Raw genomic sequence first — 19,780 nt, forward strand, 5'->3', positions numbered from 1 at the left:
AAGAGATAATGGGAACTGCAGATGCTGGAGAATCTGAGGTAAAGAGGTGTGGAGGTGGATGAACACAGCAGGCCAAGCGGCATCTTAGGAGCAGGAAAGCTGATGTTTCAGGCCTAGACCCTTCATCAGAAAAAAAATATATACCCAAAACGTCAGCTTTCCGCTCTTAAGATGCTGCTTTGCCTGCTGTGTTCATCCAGCTCCACACCTTGTCACTTAAATATACTTTGCTTTCACAGGACCCTGATTTTTTTTTAGCAAACTGATGATGTGTGGGTAAACAAAACTGCAGAAGGTAAAGTGTCAATGGAGATCGTGATTAGTACCACTATGTCTTGTCGTGAAAGCCACTACGTTCTAAACACAGAATTGCTTGAGTTCAGAATGGGTGAAGTTGAAGACAGCTTTGTCAGGAGCTTGCGCTTTCCTCTAGCTTTGAGGAAATGAAGGAGAAAAACAGTCAGCGGGTCAGCTGATGTCAATCATAATGAATTTGGTGTTTAAATGTTTGTTAAATGCAGACAGAATTCATAATGTAAGTGTTTAAAAAATCTTCTTGTGCCATTCACTTGCACCAAGTGCATAGATTCTTCACTTATCAACCCAGTAAACAACCTGCTACCCCACTCAGTTTTGCCCAACTGGAGCTTTCAAACTTGAATTGCTCAGTAAAATTTATCCTATCAGAAATGTTTTTATACAAGACATTAGCAAATAATCTAACCATTTCAAGTTGCTGCAAGGAATACCAATACCTGGTGTCAAGATCAACGACTGAACTGTTGTCTACTAGTTAAAAAATGCTGAAAAACTACACTGTATTCACATGGAAATCTGAGATATTTAATCTTCAGATGCTCATGTAGCAGCTAAGTTATTAAAGGTAAAGTCGTATTCACAAATTCTTGTTGCTTCACGTTTCACAAAATTGAACAAGCAGGTCACTATGAGTAGGATATAAACAAATGGAAAAGTGAAGTGCAGATTCATTAAGATGTCACCAGATATGGAGAGGGCACCGTTTGAAAACAAAGACATTTGATTAAAGACGCAGTGGTTATGGAGTGAACCTAAAGTGAAAAAACAACAACACAGTAACTGGTTGGAATGGGCACAAATTTAAGTTATTTACAAATATTTAGAGAAATAATGTGAAAATCATTTCCACAAACAGCTGAAGCCATGCTTCTCAACATCAATAAGTCAGATAATGGAGAAAGAATTTCAAGGAGAACGGGGAATACATGGATGTCATTAGACATGGTAAACTTTCATAAAAACACAAGTGTAGATATGTAGAAGTGAAGACAGATTGACAGTCTCTTAGGATTAGGAATCAGAAACAAAACAAATCAATCCAATTGAGGAATTTATCTTCACCGAAGAGGCATTTACGCCTTTTGGAGCAAACATGGTAGATTCAGTTCCTGCACTTGAAGAGTACTGATGTCTAAGGTTAGCCGATACCAAAGTTCTGAAACAGTTGCACAATATAATTAGTACACAATATTTCCAGTCAGGAAGATCCATAAAACATAACATTCAACTGCGTTATCATTTGGATGGAGTAAGGAAGCCATATGCAAGGTAAAGCCGACAGCATCCCCCTTGAACTATTCAAAAATCAGGAAACAGATAGTGCAGAGAGAATGGGAACTGCAGATGCTGGAGAATCCAAGATAACCAAGCGTGGAGGTGGATGAACAGAGCAGGCCAAGCAGCATCTCAGGAGCACAAAAGCTGACGTTTCGGGCCTAGACCCTTCATCCGAAACGTCAGATTTTGTGCTCCTGAGATGCTGCTTGGCCTGCTGTGTTCATCCAGCTTCACACCTGGTTAAATAGATTGTGATGCCAAGATCAAAGCTGCACTAAGTGAGAAATGAGCTTCTACAAACAGCATTAAATTAAAAACCATGTAATAAAAATCATTTTCTTTGTGTAGTCACAGTAAACCAGTGACCCTGACTATGATACATAGAATGAGCGAATGTCTAAGTGTTCAGCTTAATTCATGCCTTTTTTGCAGAATGGATGACCAACTGACAGTACATAATGGCTGTATGTTGGTATTAGAGGGGCATATTACAGAATAAATTGTAATACTGCACTTTTGAAGAGTCTTCAAAAGACAAAACTGGAAACAAGAATAACAGTATGTGTATGTGTTTAAATTTGGCCAAAACAACACTCAATGACATTACTTGCCAAACAGGCAGCTTTCAATTATCTACCTTCTCCCATCCTGCTTAATCTCTCTCACTATAACCTTTATCACCACACTGAACACTTAAATGTAAAATACAAATTCTGCAGCCACTGATTTAACAATATGCAAAACCGTTGGACATACTTCAAAATAAACTCATGTCAATTCAACCTGGTTTGTTCATAAGGAAAGTCTGTTCTGCCCTAATACAAAATGAATTCTACTGAAAATAAGCAAGAAATGAATTCAGAAAGCACAATGGCAAGAAGCAAAAAATTCTCATTGTTGAGCTGATAGGCAGCTTTGAGATTATATTAGACTCATTGTTGTGGTGGACTGTAAACGGTCAAGATTCAACACTTTTACCCTCCCACTCAAAATTCACAACAATGGATAATATTACATGAATACTAACTCAAAAAGCTCTTTGTAGTGGGAAGCACTGTCTTGTCATGACACCTTGTGGTCAACAACATATAACCGAAAATGAAAACATGCAAAGGATGTGAGATGGAGAGGGAGGGGAAGGCAGCACCACTACGCAAACAACAGGTTTTGTGCACAGCTTCCAAACTCAGTTTACTTCTGATTTAAGTTGTACTTCATATTCAGTATATTTTTATGAAGCAGTGTGATAATGGATATATTCATCAACATCATTCAGGAAATGTAGGAGGGCCCTGTACAAAATGAGTGCTAATCCAAATTAATGAAATCAGCATTCCTTCTAGCTCTTGTAATACAGCCAAGTTTTCATGCTGCCACAAGTTTCCATTCATCCAATGAATTAAAAAGTTCATCCACGTATAGATCATTGTTGGATTAAAGAGTCCCTAAATGAATGGGTTTACAGGTGGTTCTTCACTTCTTCCATCCCACTTGTTAAATTAAATGAGACAGCAGCTAGAATACTGTGGGCCACAACCTCTGATGAGGCAAATTTAACCAGAGTAGACAGATATGACTAAAGCCAGCCATTATCATTCACAAGAACGGTATGAGAACTATGACAGACTAGAGGTTTATGAAAGAAAACAAATCAGTAAGCATTCCTATTTCTGCTCACCACCAAATGGCAACTAATGAATGCGCAGACAAAGCAAGAACACAATGGGGCCAATTGTGATGTTCTGTTAGAAAACCCACCAGGCCTCTCAGTGCCAGTGACCCGGGGTCAATTCCAATCCTGGGTGACTGTTTGAATGTGTTTCTGCCAGATGCTCCAGTGTCCTCCCAAAGTCCAAAGATGTGCAGCTTAGGCAGATTGACCATACTAAGTTTCCTGTAATGGGTTACCAGGATAGGCTAGGAGTGTGGATCGGATCTCTTCAGAGGGTCAGTACAGATTTGATGAGCTGAATGGCCTCTTTCCACACTGTAGGGATTCTACGTTCAATACATGGGCTCTCATGGCTCAACCAAGATCGGAAATAACCCACACCTGAAAGTTGGAAAGTACACATTTGGCAAGGCAGAAGTGAGCAACTGCTACGCAGCCAAAGGGAGCCCATGTTTTTAAGTGGTAAAAGGCATTAGCAAGAACAAAGCATCTGTAATATTTACAGGATATTTATTGGAAATAATAGCAATAGCAAGACTGGGGGCAAGGACCAATTTGCTGCATTCTGCACAAATCTGATTGCAGAATCCAGGTATCAATAAGACTTGTGCATGTTTAGCATTATGAACTGCCTAAAGGGTAGCAGGTAACTGAATAATGACAGTATGAAAATACACCAGAGTTCTGCTCAGTAACCTTTGTCCATCAACATGTATATAGAATGTGCCTTCTGAATATCAAATGTTATGGCAGAGCATACACAGGACAGATTGGCCTAAGGAGTGAGGATGCTGTGCTGAATTAGTTATTCTGACTGTATTTTCTAACACTTTGTACATTTTGTCCACTTCACTTCAAGGAGTTTGTCTCACTCTTGTTGCACTCACTCAAATTTGTGGATTATTGTCTGAGAAGTCACCTATTTCCCAGGATTTTTGTTGATTTGAGTATCATCATACAAAGTGTTAAAGAAACTTGCAGATTTAGATATCCTTCACTAAACAAGAAAAATGATTCTGAACCAGCTAGCTGATTGCAGGGGTAATGAAATGCCCTAAATTTGCTCCAATGACATGCTCCAGTCTAGTAAGCATTTCTTAGTGGACCAATATAACTCTTCAAACCTGTGAGCATAATTTTCAGTTTAATACTCAATTGTTAAATTAAGAACAGTTTGTTACTGCTTTCCATGCCCACTAGAAATGGAGATGAAACCTTCCAATTATTCTCATCCAGTCTTGTAACCAGCAGACAAATGAGACTTGTGACACATCAGTCAAAACGATATTTCAGCCCAGATTCACATTCAAAAGTCAATGTCTACGTGGCTGCACCACTCAGCCTGCAACTGTGACAACGATTAAGTACAGGAAGTGTTCGACATCATTTGGCAAGTTGGATTTAAATTGGTACCAATCTTTTTTCTTCAGTCTGCTGGATGAAACTGACACCATACCCAATGTGTTTAAGAATTAAAAACACTGCTGAAGCGACACTGCACATAGCTTAACCCAGTTCTGGTCAATACTTGCCACAATAAAGGACTTTTTGGCTATTCTATGCCCTGAAGGCACTGATTTTTATTCAAAACACAATTACTCCAGTGCTGAGCTCAAATGTCCACATTACAAGGATAGCCGACACAGTGAGCATCAACAATTTTTGATCTAGACAGGGCATAAACTCACGAAATTTTAAGAAACAGGAGCAGCAGTAAGCCTTTCAAGCCTGCTCCGTCATTCAATAAGTTCAAGGCAGTCGGACGGCTTGGTTCTAACTACACCATTGGCAACCACATCAAAAATGAAGTGCAACTTCTTCTGAGGAGTCACTGCCTCAAAATGCCAACTGCTTCTCTCTCCTGAGATGCTGGAAGACCTGAGTTTCTCTAGTACTTTGTTTTTATTTCAGATCTCCAGCATCCATAGTATTTCGTTTTTAAATCACCTAAATAACACTCTCAAGCTTCTGAAGGCCGAGGTATTCCAGTTTTCACTGAATTCTCAAGACAGCCGTGGTAGTTTGTCACACCCAGATTTGTCCACATTCTTTTCCCTTGTGCCTCAGCAGAGAGCTGATCCCGATCCCAGCCAATGCAATTTGCTTTTTTTTAAAAGAAGAACAGCAAGGACCATAGATAGCAATTAGAAGTAGACATCCAATTACTCTATTCTGGCCTCAGTAAAGTCAGCAATATGTAGAAAGTGAATCTGAGATCTGCCTGGTCTGTGTAACTCACTGGATAAAAATCACAATTCCTGCCCCTTTGCTTAGGGGCAGGAAATGGAGCCTCTGATCAATCTAAACCATATTACAAAGGTTACAATAAACACATCTCATCTCTGATTACAGTACAACAGATTGCTCATCAATGCCGGTGTGATAAGTGTTATATTGCAAGCACCAGTCTCAGAGTTACAGGCTACAAGTTGTGTCACATGTAAATAGTTTGATCCATTCCATCTTGTTGCATAGTAAACTTGTGATCATTGTTAAAGTCAAATCTACAGCAGTGAATGTTTGCGCTTCAGTGTAGGTCTACCTTAATAGAAGTATTCTGTCAAACCAGATTTCAAACAGAAATCAGATTTGCCCAGTAGCTATTTCAGATGGGATCTCAAAAAAGTACATTGTTTTCTATACCCAAAAAAGAAACAGATTTCAATTTCAAGCGAAGGAGAACATAATCATGTGATTTGGGCAATGACAAATTTAGAACCTGCAGGCAGGAATTTGAGAATCAAGGGGAAGCAAGGTAACTATGAACGGGTGCTATGGAGAACCAGGCCCCAAAAAAAAAATCAGACCAGCGTAAAAAACAGTCAGTATTCTTAAATTTGCTAGGGGAAGATGGGAAATGCATCAAAACACCAAGAAATATGCTCTCCTGAACATGGTATTAAATTATCACAGGAAAAGAAATCTGTCAAGTAACTCATACAAAACTTATGACTAAACAACTACTTGTAGGTAACAGATGGGATAAGAGTCAGGAAACACCATGCTAAGAGTAGCCAAAATGTCACAGAGCTTGAAGTCTAGGGATATAATGGAAAAATGGTCAACTACAATAGGAACAGTCAACTTAAGATTGTTGCTTATTCTTTCGAGTATGCCAAAGTCAGGAACTTTGACTAGATAACACAATTAGAGGAGAAAAACCATTCGAAGTCTAGAAACACTATATACAAAACACAGAACTTATATAGACCACTTCAGAGGGAAGGTAACAGAGAAAAGACTATCAATACTAAGTAGTACAGTAATAAAAGCAAAAAGAAAATAAAAATATTCAAGTAATTTTGTGACTAGAAATAAATGATAAAACAAGCTGAAAAGGTGATTACGAAACCAGTCAATGACTAGAATAGAAACTGAAGCTTAAACAAGGGAAACTTAAAAAGTAATATCAACAACTTTGTAAATATATTCATAGAAAGCAAACAAATAAAGGAAGTGATAGGGCTCACATAACATCAATCTTTGAAAAAAAATACACAGAGTACCAAACAAAAAACAGGCTGGTGAGCTGCCCAGCATTAGTCAGGCAGCAGAGCATTAGGAGGCACACTGAAAAAGGTAATTAAGCACTGGTGTTAAGCTAAGAGGACAGCATGGAGTTATGGGAGAGAGAACTTACTCTGCAAAAGCTCTTGACCTTGTTGGGGGAAGTTCTGTGCATTTCAGCAAAGTATTTAAGGGACTTGGAAATAAACAGGAAAATGGAGTTAAGGCAGAAGGTTGGCCACAACAAATTAAAAAAGCAGACCAGGATAAAAAGTATTAGAAGGCCTACTAATGCTCTTATTTCTTAATGTTCCCATGTACAAGCACACAATTAACAAGGTTGGAAAGCACAATTAAAGGCAAATATTAGAGATGGACAGACAAATGACTGAAGCAGAGACAATAAATGGCTGCAAAAGGAACTCGGCACATGACACACAACAACTAGTCAGGTCATTTCTGTTTATGGTGCATAAAAATAATTGGTCGCTGCTCAAGGGCGATTAGTATTGTGCAATAAATGTTGACCTTGCCAGTAATGCTCACATCTCCAACAAATGGTTTTTTTTTGGGGGGGGGAGATTGTGTGTGCGCATGTGCATGTGCGTGTAGGAGAAATGGGACTAGGGCCAGGAAAAATTTAACTTATAGTTCACACTGAATTGGGATGAAATAGTGGTCCCAACAACAGAATTTACTCACCACAAAGAAATCTGGATAAGTCAGGCAATGGCCAAGGAACAGCAAATTACAATTAATAGATAGAGATAAAGCAATACTCTGGATAGAGAAAATAAACATCAGCAATATTACTTAAATGGGTGCCTACAGACAAACTCAACAGAAGATGGAAGGAGCGCACTGGTGATCAGCTCTCAGGAATCACCTATGCAATGAGCAGTAACATTACTTAAAAGTATGGCTTAAAAGATGGATCAACAGAGGAACAGAGCGCAAATTATAAGAGGTAATAGTCTCTGCAGAAAACACTGTATAGCTAATTCTGGAGCTCTGCAGGCAATTCTGGTTACCCCTTGCTGTAGTAAAGTTACACAGGTATGGGGACTAGTACAGGAAAAGGGCAAATATAAAATACTGATCTTGAGATTCAAGCCAGTTACTGTACATTTGAGAGAGAAGCATCCAAGGAACTGAAGATTCCTCAGGGTATAAATAGTCAAGACTTCAATAACATGCTAAAGATTGCCACAAACTCCGGAAAAATGATGGGTTCTAGGTGAATAAGAGGAAAGCTGACGGTTGAGATTGAACAGCAGAGGGTGGCTAATATGATGAATGGGAGGTTGTAGGAGAAATTTTAAGTGTGATTTAGGCAACTACTTGAAGGAGTACGTAACTGCAAATAAATCATTTGTGGGACTGGACAGGTGAATTGTAGAGAAGTTTCTGATTCTGCAGCCTTAGTTCTGTGCTATGAAATCTCATCCATCTGGACAAATAGTACAGGAAAGTAAGAAGTCAAAAAGCACTGAAATAGCAATACAAACCAGTATTATTGACAGATGCAGGGGTTTTGTTACAAAATACATCTTCATGTACATATCAGTGAAAGGAGCAGACATGTTGTCTCACCTTCTGAGTGGCGTCTTTCTTTTTCTTGTCCTCTTTTTTCCTTTTCTTTTCTTCCATTAACTGTTCTTCCTTTTCTTCTTCCTTCTCTCTGTAAAGAAATGCACAAAAAGAAGAACTTTTACTTTATTAAAACAGGAAACAGAATTGCAAACATTCGAAACAGGGCGAGGAAAAAACAACGAAAATCAGAAAAGGCTGGAATTACAAAGCAGGACGGTCAACACCTGGAAACCGAAAAGTTAATCTGTCTTCTCTCTTCGGAGATCCTAAGAAAACAGTTGCGTGCATCTAGATTTTCAATGAGGTTTTCCATCATATATTCACTGTCAGGAGAATTATTAGGTACTAGACTGGCAGCAGCCACAATTAAATTTAATATGCCTTTGATTAAGTCAGTGGTCAATTTCTTCACAATTGCTAGTAAAGGGTAAATATTTTACAGAAGGTTAAAATTCCACTGGTCTGACACAGAACAAAATCAGCCAAGGGGCCCAGCCTACATAAATATCTGCTCCAAGTTAAACTTTGGAAAGCAAAGTTCCACTAAATCATTATAAAGACACAACTTAGATAGTTTGCTTGTAATTTCTACTGTCAAAGGCAACAAAGCTTAGAAGTAATTTGCAGCATCCTAATCCCCAACCTGTGCCCATGGCAGGCTTGCTGCTTCGTGTGTATATGGGCTTCCAATTCACTCACGTACCTGTGGGATATTTCAAGAATGGGATTCAGTGCTGCTCTTCTAGCTGTCAAGTGAGAAAAAGCCAGGGAATGCTATTAGAAGCCATGCAGTAAACAAATGGGATTTATTAAAAATAGAGAACCAAGTATTAACGAAACACAGAAACAAGAGAAGGCCAATCAGCCCTTCAAACACACTGAGTTAGATCACAGTTGATTTGCAGCTCAATTTTATTTACATGTCCTAGCTCCATACACCTTGATAGCCCTTTTACACGTACTGTGAAGTGACCGTTTCAGATTTACTTCTGATCAATGGATGCCACCTCAGAATAAGCAGCACTTAATTGCAGCAGAGAATCAGGCTATAGCGCATGGTAAAGTTCTACTGAACCAAAAACTACAACCTTCTGGATCAGGGAGGAGTTTGCTACTAATTGAACCAAATTCAATATGTGAGGAAGGAGGGAGGGGAAGAAATTAAAACAATGTTGCGATATTCTGTAGCTTTTATTTACAGGAAGGAGGGTTGTTCCTAATATCAAACTTTGTTTTGAACAAAAAGTACTTCCGATGTTCCTTCCCCTTAAAACGAGGGTTGTAAATATACTGATGAAAGGCTGTCTACTCAGTTTGCTAACATCTTCTTCCAAAAAGGGGCAAACACGCTCTGTTACCAGAATTTTGTTTTTTATTTAAAGTCAATTAATTTGCTTAAACCAGCTAACTAGTTCACGGACAACAGTAGTTTTAAAAAGGAATGAGCCCCAAACAGAACAGACTGCAGGATTTTCCAATATGTCCTGTCTACACTATTCACACTTACATCTCAGATTTTAACAGATGTTTTGGCTGGCTCAATGTTTCTGCTACCTTGGATGACTAATTACTACTACCACCACGTTGAGTGGATCGACTATTTTATAAACTTTCAGTAGCTTCTATCTCAATACTCTCAGGGTTTTTGCAATTCACTCCAGTGAAATATATATAACTGTCGGCAAGATCAGCTCCAAATTACCAAATTTATTTGCATTCTTTTTAAACTTTATTCAGACCCAGAAACAGAAAATCAAACCAGACAAGAAACCCAAAACATTGTGGCACCTTCCCAAATTTGTCACACTTCATAGGTGATTCGAGACAATGGTGTATTTTTGAAGTGTGACAGCATAGATAAACAACTCACCTCTTAACCCCAACCATCCAAACTTATAAAGGTGTCACCAAAAACAGCAAGTGTAGCATGTTTATAATAAAATTCCTCCATGTGTTATGAGTACTTCATTGAGCTAGTCACTTTCCACATTTACTGGTGAAGTCGGTTTTTCTTGATCCGAAACCTTTCCACCAAGTCCGTTAAAAAGGGACAAGTCAAAGAGACAGCCATCACTATTATATGCACCACTCAAACTTTGCAATGCATTGTCACAATTTTTGGTCCTGGTTTTCCTTCAAATTATCATGACTTCCCAAACTAATTCATTGTGCCACTTTTTCAGTCAGTTTAGATTCATTTAATGTCTAGCACCCGCAATGCTGTGAATTTTTTGAAGCTTCACTTCCTACAGCATGGGGGAACTGCAGCTATCCCAGGCTCTTAACCAAACTCCAATTCATTTTGGCAACACTAGAGAAGATACATTAGCACTTCATAAAAAAACCTTAACTTCAAGTACAACAAGCACAACTTGCATGAAACATTATGTACTTCGATGCTGAAAGTTCGCTAAATTTGATAGAAAAATGCAAGTCAACTGTCTTTGCTGGTGGAGAGAAATCAGTTCACTAACAACCCACAATTCAGTACTAATTGCCAATCCTACACAGGAGACATATGGATAGCTGGTATGGAAAAGTGAAGTGTCACATTAATTTGAAGCAGCTGTTAAAGTTAGTCAATGGGCCATAGCAGAGTGTTTTGCATTAAATTCGGTGGGACAGTGACAGCAATGTCACTGGTCCAGCAATCTAGAGGCCCAGCCTGGGGGAAGGGGTTCAAATTCTTTCACAGCAGTTAGTGGAATTTAAATTCAATTAATAAATGTGCAGTTGAAAACTTGTCTCAGTAATTGTGGAATGAAACCATTGCTAAGTGTCATTAAAATCACCTCTGACTCACTAATATCCAACAGGGAAAGCAGTCTACTGTTTTTAGCTGACCTGAGATCCACGTGATTGCAGATTCTCAATGTCACTAACCCCGACAGCCCTGTTAAGTGGCTTAGCAAACTACTCCATTCAACAGCAACTGCGGTGGGCAACAAATGCTAGCCTTTCCAGCAATTCCTACATCAAGAAAGAATTAAAAACCTGATCTGGCAGTGACACTAGATGCACAAAGCCAGAAAGCGTTCATGCATTTTAGCAGCAACAATCCTCAATTTGTGGAATGAAAAGTTTTGTTTGATTACAATTTAGTTCTTCAAAAATAAACACTTGCCTTTTCATTACAGCCTATTTCAGTTAGCACCGGATATAGGGACTTTACTACTAAGCTTTTCCAGCTGGTAACACGAAATAAGAATGGCTTACAAGAATCTGCTTTGCAAGCTGCAAAAAAAAAGCTGCTGCGATAGCAGTTCAGTGAAGTGTTTGCACACAAGACAGACATCACAGCACAGTAAATATAAAAGGAGTACTTTATTTCACACCAGCACTGTTACAATGAATCTTCCTGAATAGGTCTGGTTTAAATGAATGTTTTGTGCAATGATAATACATTACAGACAATAGCATACTTGCAAACATTCAAATGCACCTATTCGAGAAACGAATTCATTCTTCCACAATGAAACAAAAACAGCTTCTGTTCTATTACTGAAACTTCACTTTCAGCTGAAATGTCTCAACACCTTAAACTCTTGTGGGTGTGATTGGAGCTGGGTAACCAAAGGACAGGAGGCAGCTGCAAACATGTCACTGAGCTGTAGATTGACTAACTATTGCAGCACAATGGCAAGGGCTTTACACTGGCTCCAGTGATATAGTCGAGTAGTTTTTGTGGCTTGAGCCTTATCCATGATAAACAAAACGAGTCTGTAATAGGTGCATCCTGAAACGCGCATCAAAAATATCTGCCTGTAGTTAGACAGGTAGACAAGTAATATTCGCTTGTTTAACAAGAACTTGAATAATGGCCCTGGATAACAGAATGGGAAATCTTAACTTTTTTTAAAATCACGAATACCCCAAGTACACCCTTCTAAAGATCAACCAATATAAGAGGCTAAGAATAGTAACAGGGCCATCCCTTGTTTTTATGATTCAGCCTTAATGGGTATTGCTCAAGTATATGACACCTCTTGTAAAGAACTACTACAATTAAGTAATGTGAAAGTGCGTGCTATTTGAACTGAAATGTTTTTACAACTAAAGCTTCCACATTGTGAAATCATTGTTAAAAACAGAACATTACATTTTTCAAATTTTCATTTTACTTAACATTGGGTTATAGGCAGGTCACGGTACATTCAAATTCAAGAAACAAATTGAAATGGTAAAAGGTTAGAGGGTTTCTGATAACATGATATGGCATGATGCAATAGTGAAATTGAGACACTCAAATCCGTTTCTGAACACTTTAGCCTCCCTGACATAATTTGCCCCTCTTATCTGTACACACATGCTGTGAACATTTGGTCTCTTCCTGAAAATAACAGCAAGTACTTTGGATTTCCAAAAAAAATGCACTTTGCAACTTGGTAGAGAATCAAAGTTAATGGGCTAGCAAAAACGGAGGGTGCTTTGAATCAACCTTGCAGCTTAACATCCTACTACACAAAATGTGTGTTTGCATCAGCTTGACAATACCCATTTTGCCACCGAAAAGTTATTAATATTTTCCAGTGGAGCCTAGGTCTGCAACGTGCTAATGTCTCCTCACAGTAACACTGGAAAGCACTCCAATTCGTCATCAGTTGGGTTCAAACAGGGTAGGCCAATGACTGACATGGCATTCATTTGTGCACACACGTTTATCTATCAAATGTCACAGCAATTCCTCCCTGGGCAAAAAAAAACTGGGTTCCTAGCACAGAGGAAAGTGATTGAAGTTGTTGAAGGTCAATCACCTCAGGCCCATGACATTGCTACAGTAGGGTAACTCGACCCAAAACGTTAACTCTGATTTGTCTCCACAGATGCTGCCAGGCCTGCTGAGTTTGTCCAGCAACTTCTGTTTTCGTCATTGCTACAGGAGCTCCTCAGAACAGCATCCTAGATCAAAACATCTTCCCTCCATAAAATCAGAAGAGGAGATGTTCATTGATGAGCAGACAATATTTAGCATCATTCACAACTCCTCAGATATCAAAGCAGTCTGAATTGATATGCACAAGACTTAGACAGTGAGGCTTCGGCTGATAAGCAGAGAGTTTCCCTCCAACCCACAGGCCATTCCAACTTGGAACTATATCTCAGTTCCTTCACTATCATTACATTAAAATCCTGAAACTCTCTCAAATCACTGTGCCTATGCCACACAGACTGCAGCAGTTCAAGCTGGCAGCTCCCAACATCTTAAGGGCAATAAATGCTGAGTAATACTCATATCCCATGAAATAATTATTTTTTGAAAATGTTTGAGGGGTCTCAGCACAGGACATATCTTACTCAAAACCTAGAACAATAAAAAATATAAACTGCAAACTAAATAACCTTAACGTAACGAACTACAAAAAGGGATTTCTGTGCCTGTTGCATTTACTAAATGGCATCCACAAAGCCATGACAGGTACAGGAGAAATGCAATCCAAGTTAATCTGCCTATGTAAGAAATTACATGTAACAACAGACCAAAGAACTGAATATCTGTGGAAGCTGATAACCTTTGACCAAATCGAGAAACAGGTGAAAACTCTTTACTGTCGAAGGACTCTTGCAGAGCGTTGGTAGTATTCCTACCTCTGAGGCAGGAATCTGTTGTTCAACTCTCACCTGCTCCAGAGTTGTGCCATAATGTCTCTGACAAGGTTGATTATAAAATATATATTTTTTAAAAATGCTCTTTACTCTCGACTCATACCACAAGGGTTTTCGGAGGGCTTTTGTGGTGAAAGTGGTAGCAACCCTATCAGTGAGCAGAAGGACTAGACTCAACTACCACTTGATCCCAAGTTTCATCACAACACATCTGGTCAGGTTGTTTAAAAATATACACAATATAAACCACATTATCTTCAACCTTCTGGTAAAGATTCCTGTGCTGCAGTAGTAATGCTCCTTCCTCTAAGTCAGAAGGCCAAGGTTTATGCTCTAGCTGGTCCATTTCTGAAAAGGTTACTTATAAAATCACATTACACAAAGAAAGATGGTTAGGGGTACTGGAAGTTACTCAGGTACACGGCATCACTAACAGTTCTTCACAGATTAATTACCAACAAAAACATTAAAACTTACCTCTAGAGGAGTTTGAACCTAAGCCTCCTAGCCCAAGGGGCACGACCACTGCAAATTAACAGCCTTTAACTCGTTATGATACATATTTTCTAATCACCCCATGCAGAGGCAAAAACAAATGGTCTTGTCTGGCAATATCCGTGGAGAGAAAGCAGAGTCAATGTTTTGGGCTCAGTGACTTTCCTTTAGAACCCTGTTCAGAGGTGTTATCACACCTCTGAAGATGATGCGACTGGAGGCCAGGCCTCTTCGTCCAGAGGTAGACACATGACCACTGCACCATAACAGCCTCTAGTTCTTTATGGCAGGTACTTTCAATCATTAACTTATTAGCAAATGTTATTACACCCTCGAGAACAGATTGGAATTGAACCTGAACCTTTATGCTCAGAGGTAAGGATGCTACCGCTATGCCCCAAGAACCTTCAGTTTTTCAGTGTAAATATCTTGTACAAGCAACTTGTTCGTAAATGTTTAGAGACATACTCCTGGAGCAAGTGGGACTTCAACCTGGGTTTCCAGGTGCAAAGGCAGGGGCACACCACTGTGCCACAACAGCCCTCTAGTTCTCTCTGGCAATTATTTTCTACTAAAATTATTTGCAGAAGTCATTACACACCTCTTGAGCAGGTGGAACTTGAATTCAGGTCTTCCGGTTCAGAGGTAGGAACATTGCCTCTGTGCCATAAGAGATGTCTAGTACTTTTTTGGCTTAAATTCACCTATTTTTCCAATCAACTTGTTGAGAGATATATTTACACATACCCCCTGGAGCAGGTGAGACTTGGATCCAAGCTCCTCTGGTCTGTGGCAGAGAGGCTATCACTGTGCCACAATTTTTTTTTTAATTAATCTAAATTTTCTAATCAACCTGTTCAGAGATGTAATTAAACACCTTTGGAGCAAGTGGGACTTGAACCTGGGTCTCTTGGCCTAGGGATAAGGACCACTGTCACAAATGCCCCTCTCCACAAGATGGTAATACGGTGCACCCTATGAGCTTTAACTGCTTCCTTTCCTAAATACCTTCTTTCCATTATAGGATCAGAGATGAGCACATTAATTGATAATTGCTCAATACTACAACTTTACAGATAGGAGGCCATTCCTGCAAATAGCAAGACCAGACAACATTGAAGTCTTAGCTGAGTGGCAAGTGACATTTTTGTCAAGTTATGGACAATCATCTCCAAAAGGAGAGCCTAATGATCTCCCCTTGACATTCAATACTGTTCCCATGTTCGAAACCCCTTTGGTTGGGTCAGCAATTTTACAGCTGAACAAGGCACATAAACACTGATTACCAGTCACAGGCTGTCTTTTCTGTAAAAATTAACTTACCTGCCAAACTCCCAAAGACTTTCCACTATCTACAAGATACAGGTCAGCAGCATGATGGTAAACTCTGCACTTGCCATGATGAACACCAGCTCCAGCAATACTCAACAGTACCCCAGTCACCACCTTCAATATTCATTTCCTCAACCAAGAGTATACCAAGATGCAAGAGATCTCATCCACATAAAAAGTGCACAATGACAACTTTGAGACTTTAACAGTGTCTTCCAAACTAGTAACTTCTAACACTCGCAAAGGCAATTGGAAGAGCATGGGAAAACGACTACATTGTCTTTAAAACACATCAGCTTTTCCTCAGTGAGTCAAAACTCAACAACTCGCATCAAACATCACTATGGAAACACCTGCACATCATGAAGTGGTAGGTGGTAGTAGTTTATCACACCTCATCAGGGGCAATTGTAGATGGTAACTAATTTAGTCTTTCCAATAGATTGGGGAAAAAGATTCTGGCCATTGACAGGACTTAAGGTTAGAGGGGGTAAGTTCAAAGGAGTGTGAGAAACAAGCGTTTTTTTTGAAAGACAGAGTGTGATAGGGATCCGGAATGCACTGCCAGGACTGATGGTTGAGGCGGATACAATAAAAAGGTCATTTGAGCGACTTTTAGTTAAGCACATGAACAGGCAAGGAATGGAGGCTTATGGACCAAGGGCAGACAGAAGGAATTAGTTTCAATTGGCATCCTGTTTGCTACAACAGCGTGGGCCGAAGGGCCCATTCAGGTGCTGTACAGTTCTACGTTCACATCTCAATGTCTAAGGAAAAAGAATTTACAATTGCACTCGGATGCCTTTAGCAGTTCAAGACCTACACTGCTGAAATCCTACAACAGTGACGGGGGGGGGGGGAGGAGGAGGAGAATCACTGAAAAATCACAACTACAATTATAAGCTATTTCACTAAAATCAGACCCTTAGTACCAAGAAAATACAAGAAAAATTGCAGCACCCACACTCAATCTCTTCAAACAATGAATGTCTTGATTCAAACCAGTAATTCAGTGTTCTTGATCTATCTTTAATAATTTGCCACCTCATCCCCACCAAAAGAGCACTTTTTATGATTGGGATCCCAGCCACAAGCTCTCAAAATGAGAGATTAGACAATCTGGTATTTGGGTTCTGCTCCTCACATCAGGAGTCAACTCTCAATGTAAGGTGGTCAGGGGCAAGTAATTGCCTTCAATCAATGCACCACAGAGTTAGAATAATTTCATAAAGTCACTGAATACACAAAGAAAACACACATCATCTTCCCTGCCTCAATAAACATGATCATACACTCATGTTCAAATAAGATCATTATTTCACAGTCCTACAAGAGAATCTGGGCTGTAGGAAGTCCAACTTGAGCACACTCTGTCTCAGCCGTGATCTTATGGTGGAATGGGTTCAAGGTTACGAGCTTCCTGCTCCTAATTTGTATGTTCATATGCAGAAGCACTGTCTCAGGACCGCTCCTGTATAAAAATCTTTCCGGTAAGAAATTTGAACATGAGCATTTAAGACCTTGGGAAGTGAGCAGCCAAATGAATTCAATTCTGATTCCACCTGCTGACACAAGTTTTCTGAAAGGTGAAAGTGTCCCTTGTCCCTTCACAAAAATACTGAAGTCAACCACTTCCACAATGATATCAGATAACTTAGCAAATTCTGGACCGATGTCCCACATCAAGTGAAGTATTTATCAATCCTGCCACGAAGGAACTAAATAGCTTAGGGATTCAAGCACTTCTGTTAACAATCAAGCAATGAGCACCTGCTTTAACACCAAGAAGAGACTTAACAAATGGAGTAACTCATGCATCATAACAGAAATCAAACTTTGCAGTATGCCAATTACTAAAATAAACCAGAAGAGGGTTTTCTGGATTGAAGAATGGTGGGCTGTTTCAATGTACAGTAGGTTATCACAAGATGTTGACAATCCTAGATCACAGTAACACAAACTTTTCCAACCAGCATATTTGGAAACTATCCTAGCAACAAAAATGAATAGAAAACAAACGTATAAACTGAGGAAAAATGTATTCCATATTTCTCACCACAAACAATGTAAAATACTTATTGAAAAATTTCTGGCAATTTTTGCCCTGTAGATTTCAGCTGAAAAATTATAGCTGTAAAATTTGCAGAGGAATGCTGAATGGATTCATGGACTTTCCTTAGTCAGCCTTAATGGAGGTATTAAGCTTAACTACTCAGTTACAGCAGTGAGCAGACATCATTTTCACACAGTAAGCTTTCACTGACTGATGTTATGAATATTAACCTTGGCCAATTTTTCTATTACAGAATGATTCGACTGAGTGAATAAATAATCAGTGCTTCTGCATATGAACATACAAATTAGGAGCAGGAAGCTCGTAACCTTGAACCCATTCCACCATAAGATCACGGCTAACAATTATACCACATTCCTACCTAGCATCTGCTAAACTCTAACTTGCTTGCTTAACACCTACCTTAAAAACAGCTAAAGATTCTGCATTAACTATATTTTGAGAAAGTAAGTTCCAAAGATTTTCAACTCTATGGGAAGACACAGTCTCCTCACTGGTCTAAAATGGGCAAATCCTCATTTTGAAATACTATAGTGATTACTAGTTCTAGATTACTGCCAATAGCAGGAAAATATCCTCTCCACATTGATCCCGACAAGACTCTTTAGTATTTTACATGCTTCCATCAAGTCAAGTCACTCTTCTAAACTCCTGGTCTGTTCAACCTACCCTCATTTAAAATAAAACACTCATGCTAGGTAGGAATCTGGTAACCTTAACAGAACTGTTTCCAATGCACTTACATCCTTCTTTAAATAAGGAGACCAGTACTAGGCACAGTACTATATTTTGTTATACACCATGCTCCAGATATGATCTCACCAATGTCCTGTATGATACTTTTGTATGCCATAATTTCTGTATGCCATTCCCCTCACAATAAAGATAAAAATTCTACTAACTTTCCTAATTATTTGCTGTAACTGGTTTGATATTATCTTTAACTTTTTAAAAAAGTTAATTATGGATGACAGGTCCGCACTATAGTGTTTTTTTCCTAATTGTAATGCATCTATTCTGTGCATTCCAAATCTGAAATGACATCTTACGTAAATGGAGGGAAGGCCTTACGAGGAAAGGTTGAGCGCGCTAGGGCTTTTCTCTTTAGAATGATGAAGGATGAAGGATGAAAGGTGATTTGATAGAGGTGTACAAAATGATCAGAGGTATAGACACAGTGGACAGCCATAGACTTTTCCCTAGGGTGGAGGTAGCTATTACAAGGAGGCATACCTTTTAAAGTGAGTGGAGGTAGATATAGGGGAGACGTCAGAGAGGTAGGGATGTGGAATGCATTGATAGAGAGGGTCGTGCAGTCGGCGTCATTAGGGGCATTTAAGTGGCTATTAGACAGGCATATGGACGATAGTATAAGGAGGGATGGAGGTTAGACAGACCCTAGGTTTAGGGTAAAGGTTCAGCACAACATTGTGGGCCAAGGGGCCTGTACCATGCTGTACTGTTCTATGTTTGTTAAATTTCTATGACCCCATCCATCATCCTAATTTGTCAATTCATTTTAGCTACCTTGGAATGCCCTCAAAATTATCCTTATTTGTATTTAGAAATATTAGTATTGGACTCTCTTCTCTCCCTCAAACCAATGGAAAAATTCGATCATATTATAATTACTGTTACCCAAGGGCACATTCACCACGACGTCATTGATTTATCTTATCTCAATAATCACATCTGGTAATGGCTAGGTCACTGGTTCATTCCAGAACATGTTGCTCTAAGGGATTATTCTAAAAATATCCTTTGAACTCCTCACTTGGGCCACTAGGTCCATCCAATTTTTTTCTGATTCATATGAAAATCTCCAATGATCGTCACCATATCGTGCTGACAGCTCCCATTATTTCTTCATTATACTCCATCACACTGCCTTGTTGCTACTAGGGCAC

General features: G+C 39.2%; 1 protein-coding gene across 1 annotated transcript in view; it reads right to left on the bottom strand.

Moving 5' to 3' along the window:
- Positions 1 to 19,780, bottom strand: part of LOC125447124 (trinucleotide repeat-containing gene 6B protein-like) — a 156,577-nt gene that overhangs the window by 63,703 nt on the left and 73,094 nt on the right. Inside the window, 2 exon segments of the mRNA XM_059640558.1 lie at positions 6,909 to 6,971; positions 8,369 to 8,456. Coding sequence (XP_059496541.1) covers positions 6,909 to 6,971; positions 8,369 to 8,456 — 151 coding nt within the window.

Source organism: Stegostoma tigrinum, chromosome 38, assembly GCF_030684315.1.
Source record: "Stegostoma tigrinum isolate sSteTig4 chromosome 38, sSteTig4.hap1, whole genome shotgun sequence".
In the NCBI taxonomy this organism is placed as follows: domain Eukaryota; kingdom Metazoa; phylum Chordata; class Chondrichthyes; order Orectolobiformes; family Stegostomatidae; genus Stegostoma; species Stegostoma tigrinum.